The sequence below is a fragment of the Cyprinodon tularosa genome, unplaced genomic scaffold (genome assembly GCF_016077235.1).
Source record: "Cyprinodon tularosa strain WSP-4 unplaced genomic scaffold, ASM1607723v1 ctg25, whole genome shotgun sequence".
NCBI lineage: Eukaryota > Metazoa > Chordata > Actinopteri > Cyprinodontiformes > Cyprinodontidae > Cyprinodon > Cyprinodon tularosa.
In genome coordinates this window covers 985,018-1,010,862 of record NW_024038928.1, presented here as the reverse complement: position 1 = coordinate 1,010,862, position 25,845 = coordinate 985,018, and the positions used below count along the sequence as shown (strand labels likewise).

General features: G+C 41.3%; 1 protein-coding gene across 2 annotated transcripts in view; it reads left to right on the top strand.

Moving 5' to 3' along the window:
- The first annotated feature begins 323 nt into the window (after window positions 1–323).
- The window catches only part of LOC119785478 (microtubule-associated tumor suppressor 1 homolog), a 79,665-nt gene continuing 54,143 nt past the window's right edge, over window positions 324–25,845 (top strand). The window contains exons 1-4 of one of the 2 annotated variants that reach the window (XM_038288176.1): window positions 324–445; window positions 19,486–20,594; window positions 20,678–21,028; window positions 25,048–25,222. In XM_038288176.1, coding sequence (XP_038144104.1) covers window positions 19,740–20,594; window positions 20,678–21,028; window positions 25,048–25,222 — 1,381 coding nt within the window. In that variant the 5' untranslated portion in view covers window positions 324–445; window positions 19,486–19,739. Of the gene's footprint in view, window positions 446–12,462; window positions 12,689–19,485; window positions 20,595–20,677; window positions 21,029–25,047; window positions 25,223–25,845 lie in introns of those variants that run through there. The other variant, XM_038288175.1, reaches the window with a different exon arrangement.

Below are 25,845 nucleotides of genomic sequence, written 5' to 3'. Positions count from 1 at the left end.
GTTTAACATATTTATTTATTCCTTTATTTATTAACGGTTTCTGGAAGTAATCCGTTAGAATATTATCACCTTAAATCGGAAATACAATTAAATATATATATAAAAAAAAACAAAAACATTAAAAACATATATATTTTGTTAACTTTTCTGACGTTTTTTCTTAACCAAATAAGCGCCTTCACCTTTTTGTAATCCTCCGCCAACAAATATAGTCCGCGAGCAGTTTTGAGTGGGTGACTTATTTCCCTGATCGGCTCCTAGTTGATAACACCTGACAGGTTCGGGGGATCATCGGTATCCGCCGTGGAACCAAGCAGAATGAGCTGACCTGACTGTGTGAGGAGGAGGAGGAGTCTGGTTCCGGGTTCGGGGTTCAGGTGAACGCTGCAGGTGTCATCTCTGCTCCCCGCTGCTGCAGCAGCCTGCATGGTGACATGTGCAGACGGTAGGTGTGCTCTCACCTTCTCCTCAATTGTTTGGACTTGTGTAACATTTTACTCCCCTCAGCTTCTACCTATGGTGATACAAGTAATGGGACTTTTTGTTTAGAGAAAAGGGAGATAATGATAATAATGTTACTGTGAAGCTTGACATGAATAAATGCAAGTTGGATATTCAATTTAACTGCTTAGAAGCTTAATAATTTTATGTTAAAGAATCAAGTCTTCTGTAAACTGGGAAAGTTTCATCCTGTTTCTTTTTAAATCAATAATGAATTAATTATCTCCTGTCAGCGCATGCAGGCAGCATACAGGTTACCTGCAGCTGTATGCACAAGTGTTCTATCTTTATATATGGAAAAGCTGCATCCTTTCCCCTCCATCTTTGTGCTTTAATGTCCACTCTCTGCAGCTCTCTGTTCCTGGACATTTGTGCTGCTGCAGCATTCTGGGTGTTACATAACAGGTTGTCCTCTGCATCATCCTGCAGGGCTGCTCAGGATTAAATAAGACTGGGTGCCTCTCCTTGACATTGCACAGCTCTGTCTCTTTAGCTCTGAGCTGGAGAAGCACTTTCACTGTTTTATAGCCTCTAGCAGCTTCATTTTTCTTTTTGCCTGCTGAATAACTAGTTTTTATGCTGAAAAGAAAAGGGAAAATCTTAATGGGCCTGTGGACTTTTAGAGGCCAGTTTGTTTTTTTTTGTTTTTTTATTCAGAAGGATCTAGACACAACATTTTAACTTTGTGTCAAAGAGAATAAGACATGCCAGCTCTTTCCTTAAAATGTGTGCATAGTAATTAATTTTACCTGCATGGAACATTTGGCTAACTTTATGATCTGCTCAAATTAGACAAAAACTGCCCCATATGGATTCATTTTGTTATTTTCTCACAAGTAAAATATATATATATATATCAAAGACCCAGTATTTTTTATTTTATTTTTTTTGAAATATTGGCATGTTTTCATTCTTTGTAATTTAGCATTAAAGTTCCATTTTTTTTTAATTAAGCTTTCAATTAAATATTGAAGTTGAGAAGTACACATTCGCATACGTTTGACATTTTCCCCATTTATTGAGCTTTTTAGTCTCATGTTTTCAATATGTAAACAAAATAATTGAAAATATTAATATTTTATTTATATTATATTATGACTGAATATAATAATATATTCGTTATATACATTTTTAACGATTATAATTTGTACAGTTACAATCTGTGCATAGTTTAACAAAATTACACATCAATAAACTTAGTTCTGATGTCATCTGCTCCCACAGAAAAAAATGGATAAATAATTCTTAGTAAAGTTTTTTTCTGTTTATTAAAATATGAAGTTTTTAGAATTAATAATCTTGCATGTTCTTTTCTGTTTAGTATATATATTATGATATTTTTGCCCCTCTTTGAGATCAATATCATTCACTTTCATTAACAAAGCATGGGGTTTAGATTTAAACATTCAAATGTCTTGTTTTTTTTTCTTGTTTTTTTTTTCTCAATCTTTTTACAACAAATTAAAACCCAAAGCCCCCGTGCTGTTTGTCCCGTCAGTAGAGCCATATTAGGTGGATTGATTACGTGATGCAGCCTCTCCTTGGTCAAAGCCGTAATTGTGACTCCAGTTCATCATAATTGACATTTTTCTGTTTGAATGTCAGATTCTGTCCTCTGTTCAGACTTGTTGGGATTGAATCAGTGACTGCTTCTCATTTCTAGCTATTATCCAAGCACGCACATTAAAACAACACCAACTGCTTTGATGGGATTTGCTCCTCTATCCCAGCTTTAAATCTCAGTTTAACTCCTTTAACCGCAGCCATTGTTTGACCGCAGGTTGAATCACGTTAACTGGTTCTGCTGCATGTAAATCTAGGGACATTTCCAATGATGAAATATAAAAAAAAACAAAAAACAGGGACGGTCATGATTTAATTTAACTTTAGATATTTACATTTAAAAATCAAATGTAACAGCTGGAATTTTTCTACTCACTGTCAGCATTTCCTGACAGTATAACAAAAAAAGTCATAATAGTCATATAGAACTGAGGAGCTGTTCAGTCATCAATTCAGTTAGATCTTCTTCTCTATTGTTATTCTCCCCAAAGTCTTTTTGTTCATTCATTCATTCATTCATTCATTCATTCATTCATTCATTCATTCATTCATTCATTCATTCATTCATTAATGTCAAGTAATATCAATGTGTCTTTTGCACCATGTTTTTTTCTCCCACAATGTTTCCATACGATCACTGCTTCACTTTAAGAAATGGAAATGTTCTGAAAGTCGTACAAAGCGAAATTTCGGTTTTGCATACACTGTGTATACAAAATAACAATAAATGTTGTCCAAGTCATTCATCTTTCTCACATTCTACTTTTCTTCTCTTGCTTTATCTCTTCTATCAGTCCTTCCCTGTTTTAAAACGGACATAATACATTCAAGCTTTTACCAAGCTGAAAATATCCAGTTAACATTAAAGTTCTCTTTCGGAACCTTTCAGATGTTATTTTTAGATCAGAAACTGGGGTCCTAAAAGTATAATAATATAAATGTTCATGTTTGCTGATTATTTTAAAGAGAGTGGCAGCCTAGTGGTTAGGGCGTTAACAGCGCAATCTTTCAATAAAGATGCGTTTGGCTCTTGGTTCAGAAGCATCCAAGTTGGACTCACTTCAGATCTGTCAGATGTTGTTTAATGTGACCATGCAATCAGCAAACTTTCTTTCCTCTTGATCAAGACGCTTTATTTTCCAAAATCAAAACAAACTTAGATTTTCTTACCGCCATATGACGTGACAGGCAGATCATATCGGCTCATTTCGTTCCTTTTTTGCCACTCAAAAAAAACAACAATAATCAAAAGCGGTCAAAAACTGTATGGCTGCGCTGCCTGAATCCAAGAGCTCACCCGGCCCCAATAGCCAACTCCAATATAATCCAGGTGCTGCAGTCACCTGTCCATAATGAAGGGGTGGAGGCGAGAAAACAGCGTAAATTATGAATGGCAGCAAAACACAACTAAACAAATTCATAATTAAGTCAGTCAACTTATACTTCAAACAAAAATATTTCATGTTCATATATATCATACCAAAACCAGACAAAAATAGTAAACTAGAAATAAATATTCAATCATAAATCAAGCATTTGGCTCCAACAGGCATAGAGCTTGTATTCCAAAGGTTCTGAGTTCAAGCCCCAATCTCATGGACCGCCAATCGGGGTCCCTGAGCAAGACCCTTAACCCTCACACTGCTCCCCGGGCGCTGTACCATGGCATCCCACTGCTCCCCAATGGGATGGTTTAAATGTTGAGTTAATTTCGCTGCTTTGTACTTGTGACAGTATAATGACAATAAGGTTGAATTCTATTCTAATTCTATTTAACTCGTTTCCTCAGCTGATCACATTTTAAAAAGCTCTTCTTTTTGGCATTTCACTTTCAAGTTATCAGCAATATCACTCTTTTTTTTTTTTTTTTTCCATGTACATGTTTTAAGCATGGAGCTGTTATGATGAAAACAGATCTAGCTTGTCGCCATTCTGCTAACAGACAAGAACATAGGCTACATTAGGTAATGGCTGATCCATACCAGGAACACAATGTGGACTATCAGTTCTTTTGAGTATGTGCAACCAAAATGTCCTCCCGGTCACCATTATTAATGTAATTATATTACAGAAATCACTGATTTCTATTATTAAAGCATAATGAACTGCACTGTATTAATGAGGACTTTGCTAAGTGAATGGATGTTTCCATTCTTTCTGTTATATTGCTTATATGTCATCATCAGACATGCTCAGAGCAGTCTGGTGAAACAAGATTGCATTATGTTTGTCTTTATTTCAAAATGATCGCAAATAAAAAAATAGAAAAAAATCCCAAGGCGTAAAATGCGCTGCCAACAGGGCAGAGTCGCATTTCCACAACAGCTCGGGTACAGTCGAGTAACACAAGAGAAAAGATGTAAGGGGTTTTATTCTCTAAGCCGGAGGTCTTCAACAGGGGCTCCGCGACCCCTAGGGGGTCCCCGGAGGTTCTGCATGGGGGTCACGAAAGTTTTGGTTGATTAGACTTTTTTTTTTATTTCCCTCTGCAATTTTTTTCCACTTATTGAAATGTTTTTAGATACACATTAACATGAATTCAACACACTGTAGTAAACAGATAAATGGAGGCAGAAGATGTCTTTCAGTCATCAATGCACACATTCAGCGACACACACACTGCAAAAACTGTTAATCTAATTTAGTAATTATTACTTAAAATAAGTAGATTTTTTCTTAAATTGAGCAGACACTTTGCCAATGTAATAAGACCATTAACATTTAAAATAAGAAAAAACAACTGAAGTCTCTTATTTCAAGGGCATAATATCTAATTATCTTATTTCAAGGGTAAAAATGCTCATTCAATTCGCAAATCATCTTATTTTCCGGCTTAAATTAAGGGTGAATACACTTATTTTAAAAAATTTTTACTCATTTGTAGAATGTTTTTGCAGTGCAGGAGCTCTTTCAAGCTGGGAACCGATTCATTCACAACACCTGACCCAACCAGGAATCAGAAACACTTTAATAATCCCACAGAGAAATTACTTTCGTTACATATAGGACCAGTTTCATATAACACAATTGAATACAATATATATAATTAGGGGGTCCCCGCTCCATCTATACATCAGTTTGGGGGTCCTTGGGCTGGAAAACGTTGAAGACCCCTGCTCTAAGCTAATTAGTTTAGTTAGTAACTTTTACACATTGCAAACTTCAAATTCAATTCAAAACTACATATTCAGTCCCAAAGGGAAATTAAATGTTGTGACTCTTAATGTTTTTTTTCCAACCCAATTTTGTTAAAATCATTCAGCTTAAGTGTAAAGTAGAGCCCTGAAAGATTCATATAATCAAGTGTCAAAACTATTTTCAAAGACTTCAAAAATGTCAGAGTGTTTTGAAGGAAACGATAAATAAATGAGATATTAAACTCAGAGTGCTATAGTAGTTATTTTGATCCTGTAGGACCAGCTAGTAGCAGATGGCTGCTGTCATGGACTCTCACACCCACACACTTTTCTCTCCTCAAACTGGCTGCAGTTTATTTTTGGTTGTTTTGCTGCCTTTCAGCCAAACTGAGCCTCTGCTGCCTCCAAGGCTTAATTAAACTATCACAGTTTATTTTGCAGAAAGGACGAACTGAGGCAGGGGGGATGGTGGCTTTGTTTATGTTTTATCTCTGATCCTGTGCAGAGGAGAGTTTGACACCTTTATGTGGAACCAGACCTTGGAATCTAATCCAGTGTGGTCCCAAAGCTCCCAGTAAAAGTGGGGCCCTTGTAGAAGATTGTCTTTATCATGACAGCTGGACAGAAAACAGTCGCATACATTTCCATTCTAACTTCCTCAGTTGGACAGGCTGGACTCCATGTAGAATATCTAATTTAGTCAGATTTTCCAGAGAGATTAATCACCATAAACTTGGTGTTATGCACCTTTATTCACATGGCAAAATGGGTGTTTTCTGATATACCAATTGTGTTCTAAACATGAAGTTTTCAGGTCTGACTAAAAGTTGCTTAAAGGAATTAAAAATGCAGATGAGCAGTACTTGCATGCAGAAACGTGTCAACTTATAATGCGCTGCTTTCTGGCTGCTGTCTTTCTGTCCCCTGCAGTCAAACATTTGTGATTTAAAAGGCTGACAAATTAAACCTGCGTCTTGGGTAGGTGCCAACAAAACTGAATGATGGCTGAACTGCCTCCCCTGCATGCCTGTTAGTTAGCTTTACATGATTAGGATGTGCTGGACCAGGAGAAAGTCTATAATATGCAGGACTGGACATCCGTACACTAAATGGCATTCCAGTCTTGGAGCGAAATAATGACAAAATTTCTGTTTTTCTGCAGAATAGTTTAAACTTTAACATGAGGAGCTTAAAGACTTGTGGCATTAAATCCCTTTTTTCTTATTATTTTTCTTTCTTTTTTTTTCTTTTTTTACCTTCAACAAGGATGCAATGTATTTAGCAGAGTTTATATATGTCTGTGTACAGGATAACTAAGTTATTGACAGATTTTGATAAAATATTGTCAGAGAAGTCCCTCATGCCAAGGAACAATCCATTACATTTTGGTGATGATCCAGATCATAATCTGGATACAAGAGTTTAAAAAAAAAACATTGTGAGATAGGGATATTTGGCAGAACAGGCAGTTCCCCTTTAAACCAGAAGGGGGTAGCAATGATTATTGACAAAAATTCTTGAGTTTTTTTACTGAAGACAAAAACATAGAAGGGAACGTTGTTGGTTTGTTAGCAGGATTGATTGAAAGCGTATGAACCAATTTTATGGAGATGTTTTAACAGAGGCCTGCCTGATGCCAAGGAACAGTTGATTTAAAATTCATAATGATTCAGATCATGTGCGAGTTTTAGCCATTGGTGGTAGTCACAATTTGGGGCAAAATGTGCTGCTTGGCGGAGGTCTGCACTCTCAGAGGGCTTTCTAGTTTCATTGGGGAAGCAATGTGTACTTAGATATCAATATAAGCCCCATTTACTCCATCCTTTTGAAGATTCAAGAGATTCAAAATTCAAGAGACTTTATTGTCATTCACATCACGTGTTACATGAGGTAGAACGAAATTGAGAGTCACGGCCCCAGTTACATCCAATTATAAAAAATAAAATATAAAAACTAGCTACAAGATGAAATTGTGCTAGCTACAAGATCAAATTATATAAATAGAAAAAATATTTACAGGTATATAAAAACGAGAAGTAGAAAAATAAAATGTATATTAATAGGAATGTACAGGATGGATGAAGTATGAGTAATGTAGCAGCGTGGTAAGATAATTTTAGCAGTGCAACATTTTAAAGTGTCCGAGTGTAAACTGCAAATACAGTGTCATTGGGGGGGTTAGGGGTTGAAGTGACCAAGTTATTGTGCAGGGAGAGAGACTGAGAGGAGTTTGAGAGTCTCACAGCTTCTGGTATGAAGCTTTTTCTCAGTCTGGTTGTCCTGCATTTGATGCTCCGCAGCCTCCTGCCTGACGGTAGCGGGACAAAAAGTGAGTGTGCTGGGTGAGTGGGGTCCTTCATGATGCAGGAGACCCTTTTCCTGCATCTGGAGGTGTAGATGTCTGTGGTGGTGGGGAGGTTGACTCCAACAGTCCTCTGTGCAGCCTTCACTACTCTCTGCAGAGCTTTCCTGTCTGCAGCAGAGCGGCTGCCGTACCACACGTTGATGCTGGAGCACAGCAAGCTCTCCACCACACATCTGTAGAAGGAGATGAGGACTGAGCTCCCCAGTCCTGCACGCTTCAGCCGCCTGAGGAAGTAGAGCCGCTGATTCGCCTTCTTGACCAGAGCGGAAGTGTTGTTGCTCCAGGTGAGGTTGTTGCTCAGGTGCACACCCAAGTACCTGTAGCTGGAGACAACTTCCACTGCAGATCCTCCGACGAGCAGGGGGAGGTGGGCGTGTCTGCTCCGTCTGAAGTCCACAATCATCTCCTTCGTCTTCTTCATGTTGATGCAGAGGTTGTTTTCTCTTCACCAGCCCTCCAGGTGTTCCACCTCCATGCTGCGATCGTTCCGAGCACAGTAACCGAGATAACTGCTGAGTTTAAATTGCACGCACAACTGAGCCGGACCAGCACGGTTCAGTTCTGGCTCGGTTCTCAGATAACTAAGAGCGCATGAACAGACCCCCTCCTTACAGTCAGCCTCCATAATTATGAAATTTTAGACATTCATTAAAATACAAGCTTCTCAACCGTGCCACACAATTTCGAGTGAGGATTCTGCTTAGCAGTGTGATGAGCCTCAATGTCTGTTGTTGTTTCCTACGTCTGTAAGCCCTGATTAGACTATCGTTTTTGTATCCACTTCCCAGGAGCCAAGTCTGTCAAGCAAAATCACCAAAGGCTGCCTTTTTCTTTCTCTGCAAAGAACAAAATATCACAATGATAACAAAACATAACTTCATTAATGTAATGGGCACCGCCATGTTGGGTTGCTTGTAGTGCTGGTGAGATGAAGCCTCATGAGGCATTGAACCGTTTGGCCAAATTGCTTCAACGATCCCCACAGTTCATAGCCTGGGTGCCATTCCGAACTTAGTCCCGCCCACAACGTTTGAGGTCGGTTGCTCAATAGTAGCGCGAGTATGCTCGCACAATATCTGGCGGGCCAATCAAATTGTCAGGGCGGGCTTTATACGATGATGGACAGATGATCAACAGTAACGTAATCAACCACGTCACCAAAGCGCGCTTGGGTGACAACAACAATGGCTGCCGCTGGAGAGTTGAGGTGTGTAGATTCTGCTATTAGGTCTGTTCTAGAAGATATCGACAGCAAATTAATTTTAAAAGAGGAACAGAGAAACGCGATCAAGGCTCATCTTCTTATTCTAGGCGTGCAACTGCACGCTTTGATTTTTGTTGACAACAACTATGCGCCGCTTAACATACGTCACGCACTCCGTTGCTCTTATTGGTTGTAGGTCTATCCAATTGAGTGTAGAGGCATTTTTTTTCCTGGTTCGTTCGAAACACGCCCCATAATCACAGCTCTATGGAGCAGTATCAGACTCATATTCTGACTAGAATTGAGTAGGACTAAGTCAGGCTACACAGTTCATGAGGCTTCATGTGAACATGTCACCACCTACTGGTGGAGGGCAGAACTACAGTTTGTAATAAAATCTGTGATTTCTTTGCAATCGTTTTTCTTTTTTTTTTACTCCTTTTAAGTTCCTTTGAAATTGTTAATGGTTGGTGTGTATAATGAAATCCTTTGTAAGTTTTTTTTTTAAGTGTAAAATTTCTTAGAATAATCATTTAAGGTGCACAGTTTTCTGCCATTTTAGTGAAATAAACTCAAGCAGACAGTGAAAGTGTTTGTGCAAATTGGGTAATGATGAACAAAATGAAAGACGTTAGTCATTTTTATTCAAACATGATAGTTTTTCCACGTTTTTTTTGGTTTTAATCAGGTTGGAAGTTGTGTTCAACCAATCTTTTGGCTAAACCAACCTAATTTACCCAATCTATATTTTACTCAGGCAAAACAATGCAAATTTGTCTCATCAGCCAAAAGAATTAAGTTTAATCGCAACTTTCAAAAGTCAAAGACAGGTTTTGAACATCAACCTCTAGCGTGAGAGTCTGAGTTTTACAATTGAAGCCACTTATAAAGACATTGATACCACGGAGAAAACACTAGTTAATAGTGACGTGTTCACACTAACTTTGTCTGGTGGTTTGCTCAGATTTTGATCATTACATTGTTTATTCTCACCAAAATAGTTTTACACAACTAGATTAGTTGTTTTTCCAACCAATTTATTCTTAGAATCTTTCCGAACTTTATCCAGCTGACAGCAGCTCTCCTCCAAACTCCCACATCTTGACTGAACACTGAGGCTGTTTAGATACCTTTCAAAATTCTTGCGCTTCCCGAACCACTTCCCGAAGCAGTCACGTGGTATCACGGTAGCGAGGCTTCGGACGTCATCAATTTTGGCCCCTCCTCTAAATGAATCACGCCTCGACAAGCGCTTCGTGGAAACGCCCCATCCATTACTCGATACATGCCTCGAAGCCTCGCGGTTCATGTCATAACATCACTAGTTGCTTGTTTACCTCTAGAGAGCAGTAGTATCATAGATGGTCACTAGGAGGTGAAGAGCCGCGCTAGCGTGGTGTACAAATGGTTGCAAGGAACCAAGCTCGGCACTGCATGCTCACTTTTTTGAAGAAGTCTCTTTGTGAAAAGAGAACAAGCCATCAATAAACAGAGGGGGAGGGTCGTGGTTTCAGCTTCCAAGCATCTACAACTCAGTCATGGAACTCACTCTGCATAAATTACATAAGCACTTTCAACATGATTCAAAAGGCCAATGGCATATTCCATGCACAACAACAGACTCCAACAAGTCAGAAGAAATGGATTTGGCTATTTGATTTGCATCTGACTTGGAAAGTGCTTATGAGGATGGACCTCTACTGCTTGAATACATCCGTGCTCCAACTACATAATTGCTCTGGTCTGAGTCAACAGAATTGATAAAGATTTCTGGATAAGTGTGGAAATGTCTTTAAATTAACTGAGCAAAAATCTGTTTGCCTTCAAATTTAAACCTGTTTTTTGGTCCCTTAAGTTAATGAAAAGAATTCTCTTATTGCAAGTGAAAACTAAGGGTTTTTCATTGATCCTTGGTAGTCAAAATGTCCATATTCTAATTCGTAAATTTCATCTGGAATACCTCTGAAAGTTAGAAAGGCAGTACAACAGGATGGATGGCTGCCACTCAATAACATTTAAAGGGCAGGTTGCTATGTTGGCTGTTTTGTAGCATTTTTTAACTGTAAAATTGCCTGCAAGCTGAATTCTTGTTGTATTTTTTGTGTTAACAAACACATGAGAATCCATCTCGCTCCGCTCTAGCTTAAACCTTTTGAGTCTGACCTATAACAGGCGAGCCAATCAAGTTGCGGTATTAAAACACAAGTTGTGATTAAGTTCGGCATCTATTCTTTGGAGTGAACTATACAGCATGTGTGCGTACGCTGAGCCGAGGGGGGCGATGACAGTCGGAGAACACTGGAGCTGTTTGAATCTATAGTTGAACCCTTCCGGCCTCCTTATTTTCACGCCCTCCGAAGGACGCCCCCTACCTGGATGTTAGGTTTATTCAATGATGATTATAAAATTAATGTGTGCTTATGAAACATTTTTGCAAGGGGATGCTCCACTGCTGTCTCATGATCCAGTCAGGAGACCATCCTGCCTTGTCATTCTGATGGAGCATTCTGTCTTCATGAACTGATCAATTGTTCTGTCAGAACAAATACTATTTTGTAACCAAGTGTTATGTTCTGTTAATAAAAGACGGCTGCAGGAGGGGATTCGGAGAAGGAAAGCTTGAAGTTGGGTTGGGCTTTTCCTTCCGCTCCTGCAGAAGCTGCTTGAATCTCTTTCCTGTGTAGACTCAATTTCTATTTATTTATTCTGGACTTGGTCTTTCGAAGGACGGAGTCACTGAAATCGAACACAGCCTTAATTTGGTCGTTCTTAAAGCAGGCGGCCATATTTTTTTTCAATACCCATATTCACCAAATACACGCTACTTCTTGGGCTAAATGACCGGTACCGCTCCAACCCAATATTGGCATTGATTCCTGAAACTTTTTGGCAGTTGGTGCTTCCTGTTTTTAAATTGATATATTTGTCTTTATTTTATTTGTTTCTTTCTCAAGGATGTGATATGTTGATCGCAGTACGTCTGATCATACATGGAGAAATTCTCAGCTGTCGGACTGAGTCGTCTTCTGTGTCGCTGGCCCGGAATTGATTCAAGATCTGAAACATGAACTCATTTAATGTTCTCCAACTTTCCATGTTGGGATGATCCAGCAGCAGCTCTGATCCTGAAACCAGTCCACGTTTTACAGTGAAACACTTCCAGGCTGATGTGTGGATGATGTTGTTCAGCTCCTGCTGGTGAAAGGTCACACGTGCAGAGTCATTATGTTAGTGGGGGGGAAGTGAGAGGCCCGCTGCAGCTCTGGATCAGTGCTGCTTAATATTCAGCTTTTTGGCAGGATCTTCACAGCTAATGTTCAGTAATCTGACTTGGATCGAGCTCCTCGTTGGCTCCCTGCTCTGCATCAGATTACATGTTTGAGTTTTCCATTACGCTCGTTACCTTCTTGTACTTCAGCCCTGCTTGTTTTCTCTCCTGAAACTAAACAAAAAGGACCAACGCGGCGCTACAGCAGTCAGACCCCCCCAAACTGAGTGGGTGATGAAGGTGTGTGTAAGTCCTGTAGAGGAATGTCCTTCCCTTATTGCCATAGTCCTGTGCCAGAAGCAGCCGATTTCTGTTTACTGCAGCTCAGAGGAGCACGAACCAAAAAGGGAGGCTGGATCCCTCCCCCTCTGTCTCTCCCTCCCTCCCTCCTCGCCTTGTCCTCTCCGTCACAGCCTGTGCAGCCTTCCCTCCTTGCCTGTGTGGGATACCACAGCGGTGATGGGATAACACATGACTCAGGAGCGTGCAGCGCAGTGCAGCGTGCGAGGAGGTGGAGGACCGATTGTCCCAGTGCTTCCAAGTCCGACCTGCTGAAGGAATCTTTTCTCCATGGATCTCTTTTAGGTGTTTTTTGTTGTTTTTGTGGTTTTGCTGTTTTCAGCCCTGCAGCCTCAGAGGGAGCTGGAAGAGTAAGTTATGACTGCGGCAATAGTTACGCTGTGTTCTCTTGTGTGTGGGTGGGTGTGTGTTTTCTGGTCCAGAGGTGTCTTGCAAAGTATTTTAGTGGAACAGTCCTCGGGTTCCTTTAGAAAGGAACACATCTCATTTCTATTAGAGGGCCTACAGATATTCATGTGTGAAGCTCCTGTTATTGTTGTTCAGGTGCTGCTACACTCTTAGTGTTTCGATGTTAAATCTAAAGAAGACGCTGGGGATGGAGCTTCTGTGGCGTCGTTCTAAGAACTCAGTTTCACTCCGGGTTTACACCTGATCTTATCGTTGGGCCTCCCTGTGACACAGCATCATGCTGCCACCACCATGTTTCACCGTGGGGAAAGGACCCCTTAAAACCTGAATATGTCAACATGGGGGGAAAAATGTGGGTGTTATTGCCTTTTAAGTTTTTGCCAAATATATGTTTTGAAGTTTCTGTTTACTTGATATATTTAAAAATGTTGGGATATTACATCATGGATCAGTTGTACCAGAAATAAATGCTGCCATTGGGAAGATGCACCACAGTCTTGACAGATAAGCATTAATGGGTTAATCTGGTATGGAGGACATCAGGTCATGGAAGATTCAAAGCCGTATTTGTCCCAATCTTCTGGCAAACGCGTCTCCAGAGGTTATCTTTGACCGATTTCTGTTTTTAGTAGGACAGAAGACAGGTTAATCCAGCAGCTATTAACCTCCTTCTTCCTCTGCCAGGCCTTTTATAAAATGGAGTTTTCACTATTTTGGTGTGAAACGTCTGAGGATAAGCATTCCATGGTGAGATTGCCTCCACTGACCTGCTGCAGGGTGGACTCATGAGATTTGCTGTTACCGGAGATGCCTGACCAATCAGCTGTGGGGGGTCCAGGCGTAGATCTGCAGCATCATGGAGATAACATAACTGTGCTCATATTAAGGCTGAAATTTATCGGATTAATTGTGATTAATCGATTATTGAAATAATCGTCAACCAATTTAGCAATCGATTAATTCTTAACTGGGTATAGAAACTCTTAGGTGACAGAGCGACCCACTTAGAGCAGTAACTATAGCAGGTTATGTATAAAAATATTCTGCATTTAAGATAAAGCAAAAAAATTACGACTGTCAATATGCTCTAACCAGAACTCCTCAACTGGAAAAAGTTTGAGTTTCACCTGGTGTTATTTCATAAAATGATTTCTTCAAAGAATCTTCGGCTATCCGATTATTAATCGATTAATAAAAAAAACAATCGACAGATTAATCAATTTGCTAAATAATCGTTGGTTGCAGAGCTAGTTCATACGTTGCTGTTGAAACTCAAAACATACCCAGTTTGGATTAGCACTCTACCAATCAGCTCGACTTCTCCCTCCAGAAACTTCAACATTAACTCTGAGTTTTTTAGTATTTTCTCCATTAATGGATTTTGCTGGCATTTTCTGAAGGGGACTAAAAGGTTCTCTTTGAATCACGCTGTAAAATAATCTGACCTACAGTAAACTGTGCAATAAGTAAACAAGGCCTGAAAGATGCAGTCTAACATGGGGACTTGTATGATGACGATGGGGTTTTACAGGCTGCTGGATCAGGAGTCAGGATCCTCAAGGATCCAGGTCATTTTAATTATATCTAACCTCTGCATGACTCTAGGAGAGGAAATCCAGCAGGAAGAAGCAGCTGGTACTTATGCAGCATCCTTCCATCCTCTCTCTTGATGACGAATCAGTTTTGTCGCCATGGTAACCATTTGTCAGAGCCGCCGTCTAGGAACTTTCCTGCGTCATGTCACGGAGCTGCAGAGGCCGTGCTGCTGTGATGCGTGCAGGAGATGTAGCGTGTCGGAGCTCCCTGATGGCTGCGTGCCCACCTGAAATATAAAACGGGAGCTCCTGTCCTCCACCAATTAATCAGCGGGATCAACTGGGAGTCAGCTGAGGGTTTAAGGGATTTACCTTCTACATCTGGGATCGTTTTATGTCTTACTGCCGGATAAGATCACAGATTTTCTCTGGTTCATTATGCAGCTTCATAAAATTGTAAGGTGAGAGTGTTTGGGAACCTGATCCAGCTGAGGGGAAACTGAGCTCTCCTGCTGTCAGGTGGGTTCGGTTTTGGATCTGATGGCTCTAAAGAGCTGATGCGGATGAGGTGGATAAAGCTCTTTGATGGTTCTCAGCTTCTGTATAAAGGTTTTTTTCTGATGATCCTGTGTCCAATTCAGCAAAGTTTGACTCTTTGGGCTAAAAGTCTTCAATGATTTTAGTCCTCCTTGTTCTGGTGTATGTAAATTGGTGTTTTAGTCTGTCTGTTCACCTCCTGAATCCCATAATAATCCCTATCAAACTGGTCAGGGCTGACCCAGTTTACCCCAACCAGTCAGGGGTTCAGGCCCCTGTTTAAGTAACATACCTATTATTGTACCCCATTATTAGCTCAATTTGCAACATGTTGACATATGAAAGTGGCTTTGTCCATTCAAGGAACTCCATGACTTCCCAATCTGCTGGTCCTAAGCACACTGTTACCAACTCTTCAACAAGAAAAATCACTATTGTGTCCAGTCCGGTGCACGGATGTCGTCATACACACTCCGCTTTGTTTAAAAAAATATAAAATATATAACCGCGGATGTCTGGGGAACAGTGATTCGACCACGTTATGGATGCTGGAGTACCATAGAGAATAAATTATGAACAGTTTAGTTTGTGCCTTCAAGTCGTTGCACGTAGGAAGACGTTACTTGGATATAACCTAGCCGAATGTCTTCGGAACGGCTCCAAATGACACAAAACTCAAATGGGTGAGTAGAACATGATGTAATAACGTAAAATCAAGGGCCCAATGTAAAAAAAAAAAACGGCGTTCCCCTTTAAGGCTCACAAGTTTGTTTCCATTACTGTAATAAAAAATGGCGACGCAACATGACGTCTTCCATTCAGTGTCCTGTTGGTTTGTAGTTTTCTGACCCACATGTAGAACCAGTGAGTTTTAACTTTTGTTTTTGTACAGAAAGCAAAAACAATCTGGAAGCTAAGAACTGCAGGAAGTCTGTTGGCCTTTGTGGCTGTTCTGAGGAGAGGAAGCAGACTGATCCGGAAGGAGTTGGTTCATGACTATTGATGACTGATTGATTTGCTTACTTGAGAGATGGAGGGGAGTTAGCATGGATCTGTAGAGGTTTGGTTTGTAGACTGAACTCCAGAGGTCCAGGAGAATGTGAGTGAGATCCGAGAGTGTTGGTACTTTATCTAAAAACAGGTTTGTTTGTTTGGCTTCACTTAGTACCAAGTTTACCTTCAAAGGGACAAATAAAGTATTTTTCTCATAGATAGCCTCACAGCAAAATGGAGGAAAAAAGGAGCTCTGGTGGTTCTGTTTCCCTGTCATGTTTCTGCTTCATTCATCTGAGCTGAACTTGTTCGACAGGCGTGTCTTAATGCATAGCAGGGTTCCTTCTCTCCCATCGGTCCTGAAACGCTGCCAGAGGCGGATTCTAACAGGACGGGATAAGCTGTTTGATTCAGTTGGAGAAACTCAAGTGTCACAGAAATTAAGCAGCCAAGTCTGCCTGGAATTTAGGACGCTCTCATGAAGCTCGTCTCTCTGCCTGGTCTGGTTTGATGGGTGAAAGTGGAACCCGACTCAAGGCCTGGTTCTGGATTGATGGCTTAGTATTTGGGAAATTCTGTGATAAATTTTCACCAGAAAAGGAGATAACAAAATGGTTTCATACAAATCATTAATTTTAGGAAGTTTTAGCTTCAAAATTGAACAAATTGATATTTTCAGTCAAAACTAAAACCCCCAAATTGTCCCCATTATCACAGTTTTCATCTCATCATGCCTTAGTTCATGTCCCTGTTCCACACCTGAGCCTATTAGGTGGTCTGCCTCTGGACCACGCCTCAGCTGGGCAGCCAGCGGTCATTTTCCATGTTCTAGTCTCATTTAGAGCTCATATGATTTGATCCGTGTCTGTTTCTAGCAAAACATAGAGTCCAGCAGGTCGTGCTGCTCAGCAGAGTTGTTTAAATATGTAATTTGTTGTCTTAATTTGACTCAGGGTAATGGTTCCCTAGCTTTCTGAAATGGAAAAGCCAGGGAATACAGGAGTTACCCCAGAACCTACTCTGTATTGCCACCAACCCAGCTTTGTGAAATGGGGGCCTCTGAATGATCCGAGTCTGGAGGAAACTCTGCCCAGAGACTTTGAGCTTAGAAATGCTGTTTGGTCAGATTTCTTTCCGCACTGACATCCTTTCTCACAGTAAGCACAGTTTGACTGCTGACTGTGAAGCAGCCAGAGTGAGAAACTGCCCCTTTAAGTCCAGCTCTCCACTGGAACAAGGTGAAAAGCTCCCTCTGGAATAGAAGTGAGGCTCTGTCTAAGGGGAGGGAGTTTAAGCATCTCTGTGTTCATTTACGAGAGATGGACAGATGGATTAGGACCTTGTTTGGAGTGTAAGAATAGAGAAACCAAAGCTCCGTTAAGGTTGTTTGTATGGTGACCAAAGAATGCCAAACCGATGAAATTGTTTGACTTCACAACAAATTCAAAAACTCCTGCAAACACAAAAAATGCGACAGAAATAAAATGCATAAAAAGGAAAACTGCTGCAATGCAGAAATGCTGTAGTCACAGAATATGGAGGATGCTAAATTAAAATGTGCTGCAAACACATACATGCTAACGCACAAACCTTAGGCAAAGGAAAAAGGCAGCAGGTTAAGAAAAGCTGCAGACCAGTGGTATGTAAAGTGCTCCCCCATGTGGGTTGATTGTTTAAACCAGAAATACCCACAAGATCGAGCTCTCCACAAAACACGATTTTGATCCTCCCCCTGTATTGACATCAATCCTGGGCGGGTGTTGACGTTATTCCCTCTTTCTATCACCCCTCCCGTCTCTGTTACACCAAAGGGGGACATTTCCCCCAATCAGGGACTCGCCTGAAGTCAGTAAGTGTTGCTGCTTCTGTAACTTTTTAGAGATAGAATGATGAAAAGTTGTCCCTTTGTCCTCCAGCAGTCTAAGCCTATAGCAGCATAACTATAGAGACAGGTCTTGAAAAGTTCCAAGATGTTGATTAAATCAAAACCTTGAAAAGATGACTGTCACTGAATGTTTAGTAACCTTCTTAGTTCTGACTAACACCTGGACCAAGTTCCAACAGATTTCTGTTAATCTGTTTCAATTTGAACTATAGATAGACCGATACATTCTGTCATTTCTGTATTAAACTTGCTGTTTTGCTTTTTTTTTAGTATCACTGATATGTGTATTCGTTTGGCTATTTATTTTCACATGCAATGCCGCTCCCCCCATTTTCTATCCTGATTATTTTGTTTTTTTTCAAATACATGTTTTCTCTATATCAAAACTTGTGTGAAATCTATAAGTTTATTGTTTTAATGATGTAAATGGAAAGGAGAAAACAACATTAATTCAAACAATCTGCCAGAAAATATCAAATCAAATCAAATTTATTTGTATAGCCCTTTACAATAGCTAAATTGTATCCAAAGTGCTTTACAACAAAGCCATAAAAACAATACATAACACATATAAAAACATACAAGATACAATTAAAAGTGCTGTAGTGGTGCAGCGCTGCAGGACATTAAAAGCCTTCCAGATGTGCATAGAAAGGAGCACACAGAAAGATGACATCTAAGAGACAGTATTATAGTCAGAATTAAAAGCTCAATTAAAAAAGTGGGTTTTAAGCTTTTTTTTTTTTAAAAAGGCTGAGGTCAGTAGTGGTGCGGATGTCAGGGGGTAGTTTGTTCCACAGTCTGGGAGCAGCGACGGCAAAAGAACGATCGCCCCACTGTTTGAGTCTTGACCTAGGGACCTCTAACAGAAGCTGACCCGAGGAGCGTAAAGCTCTGCCACAATTGTGGAAAGTTAAAATCTCAGACAAGTAAGAGGAAATATCTGCAACCAAACTGCATCTGCCTTTAAAAAAACTTGTCGCCCTCTGGTTTAGTTTGGAGGCAGATTTTCCAACTCCTTTTGTCCTTTGGAAATTGTATTGACTCACAATTTCGGAAAACATATTTACTGAAAGGGCTAAACATGTTGTTCCAAATGTTTCTGAAAACATAACGATCAATAACTGTGTTGGTGACCTTTTAAAGTTTCACTCTTTTCCCTACTCTTCATTTCTCTCTACCTGAAAGCGAGTCGTCTCCATTGCTCGCCGAGGGGCCCCGCCGTCGTTAACGAATAATAGATGAAAGTGCCCGTCCCGGATCCGATGGCCTTTATTTAGCTGCTCCGTTTCCCTGACCCACATACATTTACAAACTCAGACTGAAGAGCAGACTCCCAGCAGCTGTTTCTCTGAACCTCTGAGATTGATTCTGGACTTTAAGTCTCTTACTGTAACAAACAGCAGAGCCTGTAGGAGATGAAGATGCTTGATATGAATTTACTGTGTCTAGAAGTTTAATTTTAGTTTGGCTTTTTCATTCTTTTGTAACTGCATCAACACATACAGCCTGCAGGGGGCAGCATTTTTCAGTTCGAATCAAACTCAGCAACTCGGGAGTGTCTGTCAGACACTTCGTACTAGGAAGAGAGATCTTTACTTTTTAGAAAGCGAGCAGATTTTATGACTTTTTCTCTTTCATTTTTTCAATTTGTTTTTTCTCTTTTCAGTTTTTTTTCCCCCCAAGTTTATCATTTTCTGTCTTCCAGTGGAAGATCTGGTTTAGAGTTCCTGGTTCTGATGCTGTCACAACAGGGAACACTAATCATGTTCTGTCTCTGTTCTCACAGCTTTGGCGGCGTTCTCACCTGCCAACTCCTGAACATGTTGAACCTTCATGCTTGAAGCCAGAAGTCTGTTACCTTTCTATGGTGATGAGCTGAAACCTTCTGGTGAAAAACTGCTGGATGTTTCTTCAATGCTTGAACTAAAGTGGATGCAACCATGTGAGAAAAAAGAATTAATCTAAAATGTCAGATTTTAGAAGATAAAAGAAGGACCACTTTTGGAGAAATTTTTAACCTCCTCATTCCAAAACCGGGAGATGAGTGTTTCTGAAACGCCCCAGAGCTTCTCTGCGAGGAAGAGCAGCTGCAGCATGAAGCTACCTCTTCATCGTTCCGGAGACCGAGACGGGAATGCTTTCCCGGTGTCCTCTTCCTCCTCCTCGTCCTCCTTCCTGGGGGAGTCGTCTCCAGAGTCCCTGCGGAGTCTGAGCAGCCTGAGTGGAGGACGGATGGACAGCCCGCAGGAGTACGACCTCCTGGAGGTCACCCTGATGACTGCCGTGTTGCCTGGGGAGAAGAACAAAGATGTGGTGCTGTCCAAATGGTCTCCTGAGGAGGAGGAGGAGGATGATGATGAGGAAGGGACGTTCCAAACCGAATCCGACGACGTCTCGGTCTCTGTTTACCTGGATGCCAGCAGTGGTGATTACCACCAGCAAACCTGGAACCACGGCCTCACGCTGTCCCTGGAGGCACAGGATGGTTGCCATTTTAACGAGGATGTAACCACTGGCTCATCTATTGTGGATTCAGATGCTACAGAGATCCCTGCTGATGATGATGATGATGATGAGGAGGCGGCTATGTTTTTGTCCGTCAGCTCAGACGTTTGTACAAGGCTCGCTCAGGTGAGTCCAGGTGGAGCTGCTGATGATGAGCTTGGGTCGGAACAATTGCAAACTGGCTTAGATTGTCCCGCTCCATCCCTGGGCTGCAGAGAAAACGCCCAGATATGTGGGTCCCTGCCGCCCTCCGATAGTCCAGACAAAGATCTAGCAGATGTCACCGAAATCGCTGGAACTCAAATCATCACTCAAATCAAGAAAGCTCCCAAACCGCTCAAAGCTAGAACTGGATCACACAATATGTCCCCATCCAAAGCACCCCCTCAGGTACTCTCTGGCATTTTAACCTTTTCCCCAACCTTTTTTTTTTCTATCTGCTTTAAAGCCTCCATTTTTTTCTCTCTCACCAGAACAAACCAGTGGCGGTTTCTACGAGGAGAGCTGTTCCTAGAAAGGATGAGGTGGAGGCCATCAAGAAATCGGCTCCAGGTCCGATTAAGGTGGCTGTGATTCTAAGATCCACCAGAGGAAAGGGTGCAAATGTCAAAGCCAACCACAAGGTGGCAGCAGGTTCAAACACTGCTCATCCAGAAAAGAAAAAAACAGCCTCAATCGGACTGTGTGATCCTCCTTGGAACGCTGGCCGGGATCTGCAGGAAGGATTGGAGGGAAAAGGTCAATCAGCGGCGAGGGAGAAGGAGCTCCTGAGCCAGGCGTCGATGACGGACGCCACAGAGGAGCAACGGAGGAGTCCCACTAAGGTGAGCTGGTTTATAGTCATTGGAAAACTAAGCTGCAGTGAATCTAAGCATTTAATTCTGGCTTGAGTCATGACCTTTAACCTTGGGTTTTGGTCATTTCTCTGATTTTCTCGCTTCAACCTTGGGTCATATCTGTTGGCGTGTCCACTGCTGGGAAGATCAGCAGCTGTTTCCTATGAATTCAGATTACTGTCAATAAAACTGTATGCAAAGGTTTCTGAAATGGTCAACATGAATACATTTAAGATTTACATTTGTTTATTGTTATCAACTTTTAGAAGTACAAAAACAAATGAATAAGGGTGACTCTATGACCCCTTAGAAAGCTGTTCCACTACTTACCAGCTGGTGGCAGTATTGCAACTGAGGGTTATTCTCCAACCGCCGTTAAACAATTAGAGGTAAGAATCTTCAATCAAACGTTCTATGGCTGTGTCCGAATGTCCACCTTAACCACTATGTGTCCTATATAGGGCACAATACACTGGTTACGCCATTTTAGTGCCTTGAAAAGTAGTGATCATCCATGGTCACTGGACAAGCAGATAAATCCCAGAATGCTTTGCGAGGAGAGCTCTCCTTGTAAAGCATCATGGGATTTGTTGTCACAGCGGCCGGTCGTTACCCGACAGCGGCGACAAATAAAGACGGCGCAGGCACAGGGAGGCGGAGTTACATGACCAACGGGGAGTAATGCAAAGTAGCACAATGCGACACTACAACGGCAATAACTTGTGCAATGTATAATATGCAACGACTATTTAATACCCTGTGCAATAAACAGTTTTTCTATATTTGACACCCAGTGCAATAACTATATATGTAAATATAAATATCCATATATACAAATACCCTTGTATACACACTGTGCAATAAACCTGTTTAAGGATCCTACTATAAAAAAAAAACTGTCATATGTGGAAGCACTATATATACTGTATTTATCCCATGCACCTTTTTCTTCCTTTGGCACAAGATATATAGCCTCGTGAGACCATCCTGATCTCGCAAGCTTTCAAGATTTCACTTGCTGATCAGTCTGGAGACTCTCCGTTGAAGAAAATTTGGAGCCGTTCACCAAACGAACGTCTAATCAGCGTTGGCTTTGAGGCGGGTTGAGGTGTGACGCAACGAGAAGCACGACAGTTCAGTCTAAAGAACATGGCGGCTTCAGCCGATGAAACTAGCGTTAGCGTGGCTATCGAGCAAGTTTTATCGGAATTACAGAGCATTTCTTCACTGAAAGAAGAGCAAAACACTGCTCTAGAGGCTTTTCTCAGAGAAATTTTCCCAAAATTACTTCAACCGAAGGTTTCCAGATGGATATGCGGAGCAAATCCATCTGGCGGAGTCAGGTTACAAGATATAAGTAAACCTAAACAATGTATATATAAAAAATATATCTGCAAGATATATTTAATAGATATATTCAACAACAAAAAATACTTAGTTAAGCAAATTGTGTAAAATAGCAATTAAAAAATAAAAATCATATATTTATAGTCCCCACACTGCAGATATATTAGGACCTGTCCTTAAATATCAGCCGAACCCATTTACACAGTAACAAAAAATACGATTTTGACAAATCAAACATCCGCCACATACCTGACTCAATAGCTATATAAAAAAAAAAACTATTTTCACTAGTTTTAGACGGATATGTTCACACACTTGTATAAGGAGAAACTGCACTTCTGGTAATCACCACTGTTCTGTGCCAAGTACATTTTTCCTCTGATCACGGAGCAGCCAGATTGCTTGGACTCGCAATAAATTGAGGGATATGCAAGGCTATGTAGGACACACCGTATCTGTCCTTTAAATCCGGATAAAAGAAGGATGCATTCATATATATATATATATATATATATATATATATATATATATATATATATATATATATATTGTTTTATAGTTTTACAAGTGATGTGGAGAACAGGTAAAATGACAAAATACCAGTTCTTGAAACACTCAGTGACCTCTAGGCATTAGGCCAGGGTTCCTTTATGGAACTAGAATCAACCAGTTCATCATTATAAGGAATCACAAACTACGATCTCTTCATCGGGATTGTTTTCACTTTTCTGCAGGAAGGAGAGACACATTGATGAACTCAAGGGGGGAAGGCAGTAGCCACTTATTGATCGCAGTAAATTTAAAGAGAATGTCTGGTGTGAATCGAAAGATAAATGGTGAAAAATTAAACAATTTTTGATAGGGATGCACGATATTGGGATTTTGGCCGATATCCGATATGCTGATATTTTAAAACTCATGTAGCCGATAACCGATATCGATACTGATGTTAAAGATGGACAAAAATAAGTAGTCATTGAAAATAGCAGTTTTGTCCATTTCTGACAAAATAATAAAATCAAATATATTTTCATATGCTGATATCAAATTGATTTTTAAAAACGCGGTGTCGATCTATTTTACTTTCAAAATCTCGTGAAATTTCATCGTTCTGTTACAAACTCTCGTGATATTTTGCAAATTCTTGTGAGATTTTGTTAGTAAAATAGATTGATACCGCGTCAATATATCAACATATAAAAATATGGCAAAATTTCGTGAATTTTCGGGGGATTTCGTAGCATAACGATGACATATAGCAATATTTCATTAGTAAAAGAGATTTATATGGTGTTTTTAAATGGCAATATATCAACATATGAAGATATTGTGATATTTTAATGTATCAATATTTTTTCCCTTGTCATTAGAAGTTTTTAAGTCTGTAAAAAAGAAGTTTTTGAGGAAGAAGAAGAAGTAGTATTTTTTATTTATTTTTTTAGACTTTAGAAACTCAGAAGCTGATCAAATATCGGGTTAAATATCAGTGGGGTGGCCGATGTCCGATATTCAGTTTTAAGGCCGATACCGATAGGGGCCGATTATATTGTGCATCCCTTAATTTTGATCCTGAACCACTTTATGGCTTTGTGATATTTACAGGAGATTATTTGACCCCAGAAAGATGCTGTCAGGAGATTTAGTTTCATATATTAATCTCAGCTCAGCAGCTGAGGTGATTTTTGGATCTTCTGCTTTGTAGAAGCCAACAGACGACAGTCTAACCCTGGAATCAACCATTTGAGAGGTGGGTCTGGGGAATGTGTGTTTTTTAAAGGGCTGTTGGGCCAGTAGGAACTCCCAGACCTGCCTCAGCGGGTTCCCTCACAGGCCGCCTCAGGCCTCTGAACCATTCAGCCCAGATGGGCTGAAGGCTGGAACCATCGTTCCATCGTTTCTCCTCCCAAGCAGAGAGACTGTTATCCAGATGTTTGGAGGGTTTTTCTATGGATTAAAGCTGCATTTTCTCAACACCTGGAGGCAGAAATCTGTAGGATTGTGGACAGTGTTTTCCCTGTAATCAGAAGCAAACGGCCCAGTTTAAGGAGCCGAGGTGCTGGGCTCAGGACGTGCAGCTCTCTCCCTTATCTCATCAGATAAAGGCTGCTGCACGTGCCCGCTCAGAGCCGTCTGTCAGGAGCTGCCAGGGAGCATGTTAACACAGGATTGAGTGTGTTGGGATGACCCAGTAATCTGAGGAACTCTGGCTCCGATCTTCCCCAAAGTTCGTGTCCATGGGAGGGATTTGGGTGGAGGGGCATCAGGAGCCATAGAGAAGGAACTTTTTTCCCGACTTTACCGCCGTTAGAAGAGACGGATGCCAGACCTCCTAACTCTGTCCATGTGTGTTTATAGAGTCAGGTCGGGGGGTGGGGAAACAGCCGAGAGGGAAAAGTGTTGGGCCTGCTCCGAGCCGGGATTCCTTGGGGGAAACTTAAACACTGCAAATTTTTTTTTTCACTCTTCTTGTAGTTTCTGCACACTCCCAGTTTTCCTCCTCCCCCCTCAGGTCCCTCCTCCCCTCCCTCTGCCTCTCCCTCTTTCCCCGTCTGCGGCTCTGACTCTGACTGGGAATGGCTAACACCATGGTCTCTGTGCACAGCTCTGAGCTCAGGCCCCTGGGCTGGAATGCCGTCACTAAACATCAGCTCTTCCTGCAGAGGGTCTCCTCCAGGTTGGGGCCCGGGGTCCGGCAGCAGGGCAGGACCGCCAGGCCAGATCGAGGACCAGCGGCACCTCCAGGCTCTGGAACGGGACCTCCAGGACAGGAGAGCTCTGAACAGGGAACCTCTGAGTACGAGGTGGGAGACGCTGATGCAAGGAACCAGAACCAGGGTGAGTCAACACGCAGCTGTGCAAGTTTCCTTCTGCCAGGCGTGTGTGAGAGCAGCAGGTTTAAATCCCGGCCAAGCGCAGAGTGTTTTCCGCTCTAACATGCATATCTGTGACTGTGTTCAGGACCGTCCTGCCGGTCTGAGTAGGTTCTGAAGTCTGAAGCCTTAAAGGATGGTTTGTGTGATTCACGCAGCATTTCCCCCTCAGGGGAAGTAAAACTGGGAGCTGGGTTTTCTCCTCTTTCTTTTCCAAAGCTGTGAATGTTTGTAAATACCAGGTTGTGGTTTCGACACGCTGCATGTGTTCCCACACGTGTTCAGTTCCAGGGTTGCTGTCTGTAATGATAGAACTGCAGCGTGTCATTTATTCCATCCATTCATGGCTTCTCCATCAGTGGCTGAAAGCAGGTCTTTGTCCTCAAAGTTCACATTCTGATGGACAATAAGCTCGTCTGTCCTTTTCCCAGATGCAGAGAGACAAACGGACCCGCCGGGAGTTACGTCCCCCTTTCTGTCCTTTTGGTGTCTGCTTTGCATGATTTTTTTTCCTGTTGTCCAGCTTAACAGCATCTTCGTTCCCCTTCAGGTTCCCCTTCCTTCCTACAGTTCAAACGACTGCATCCT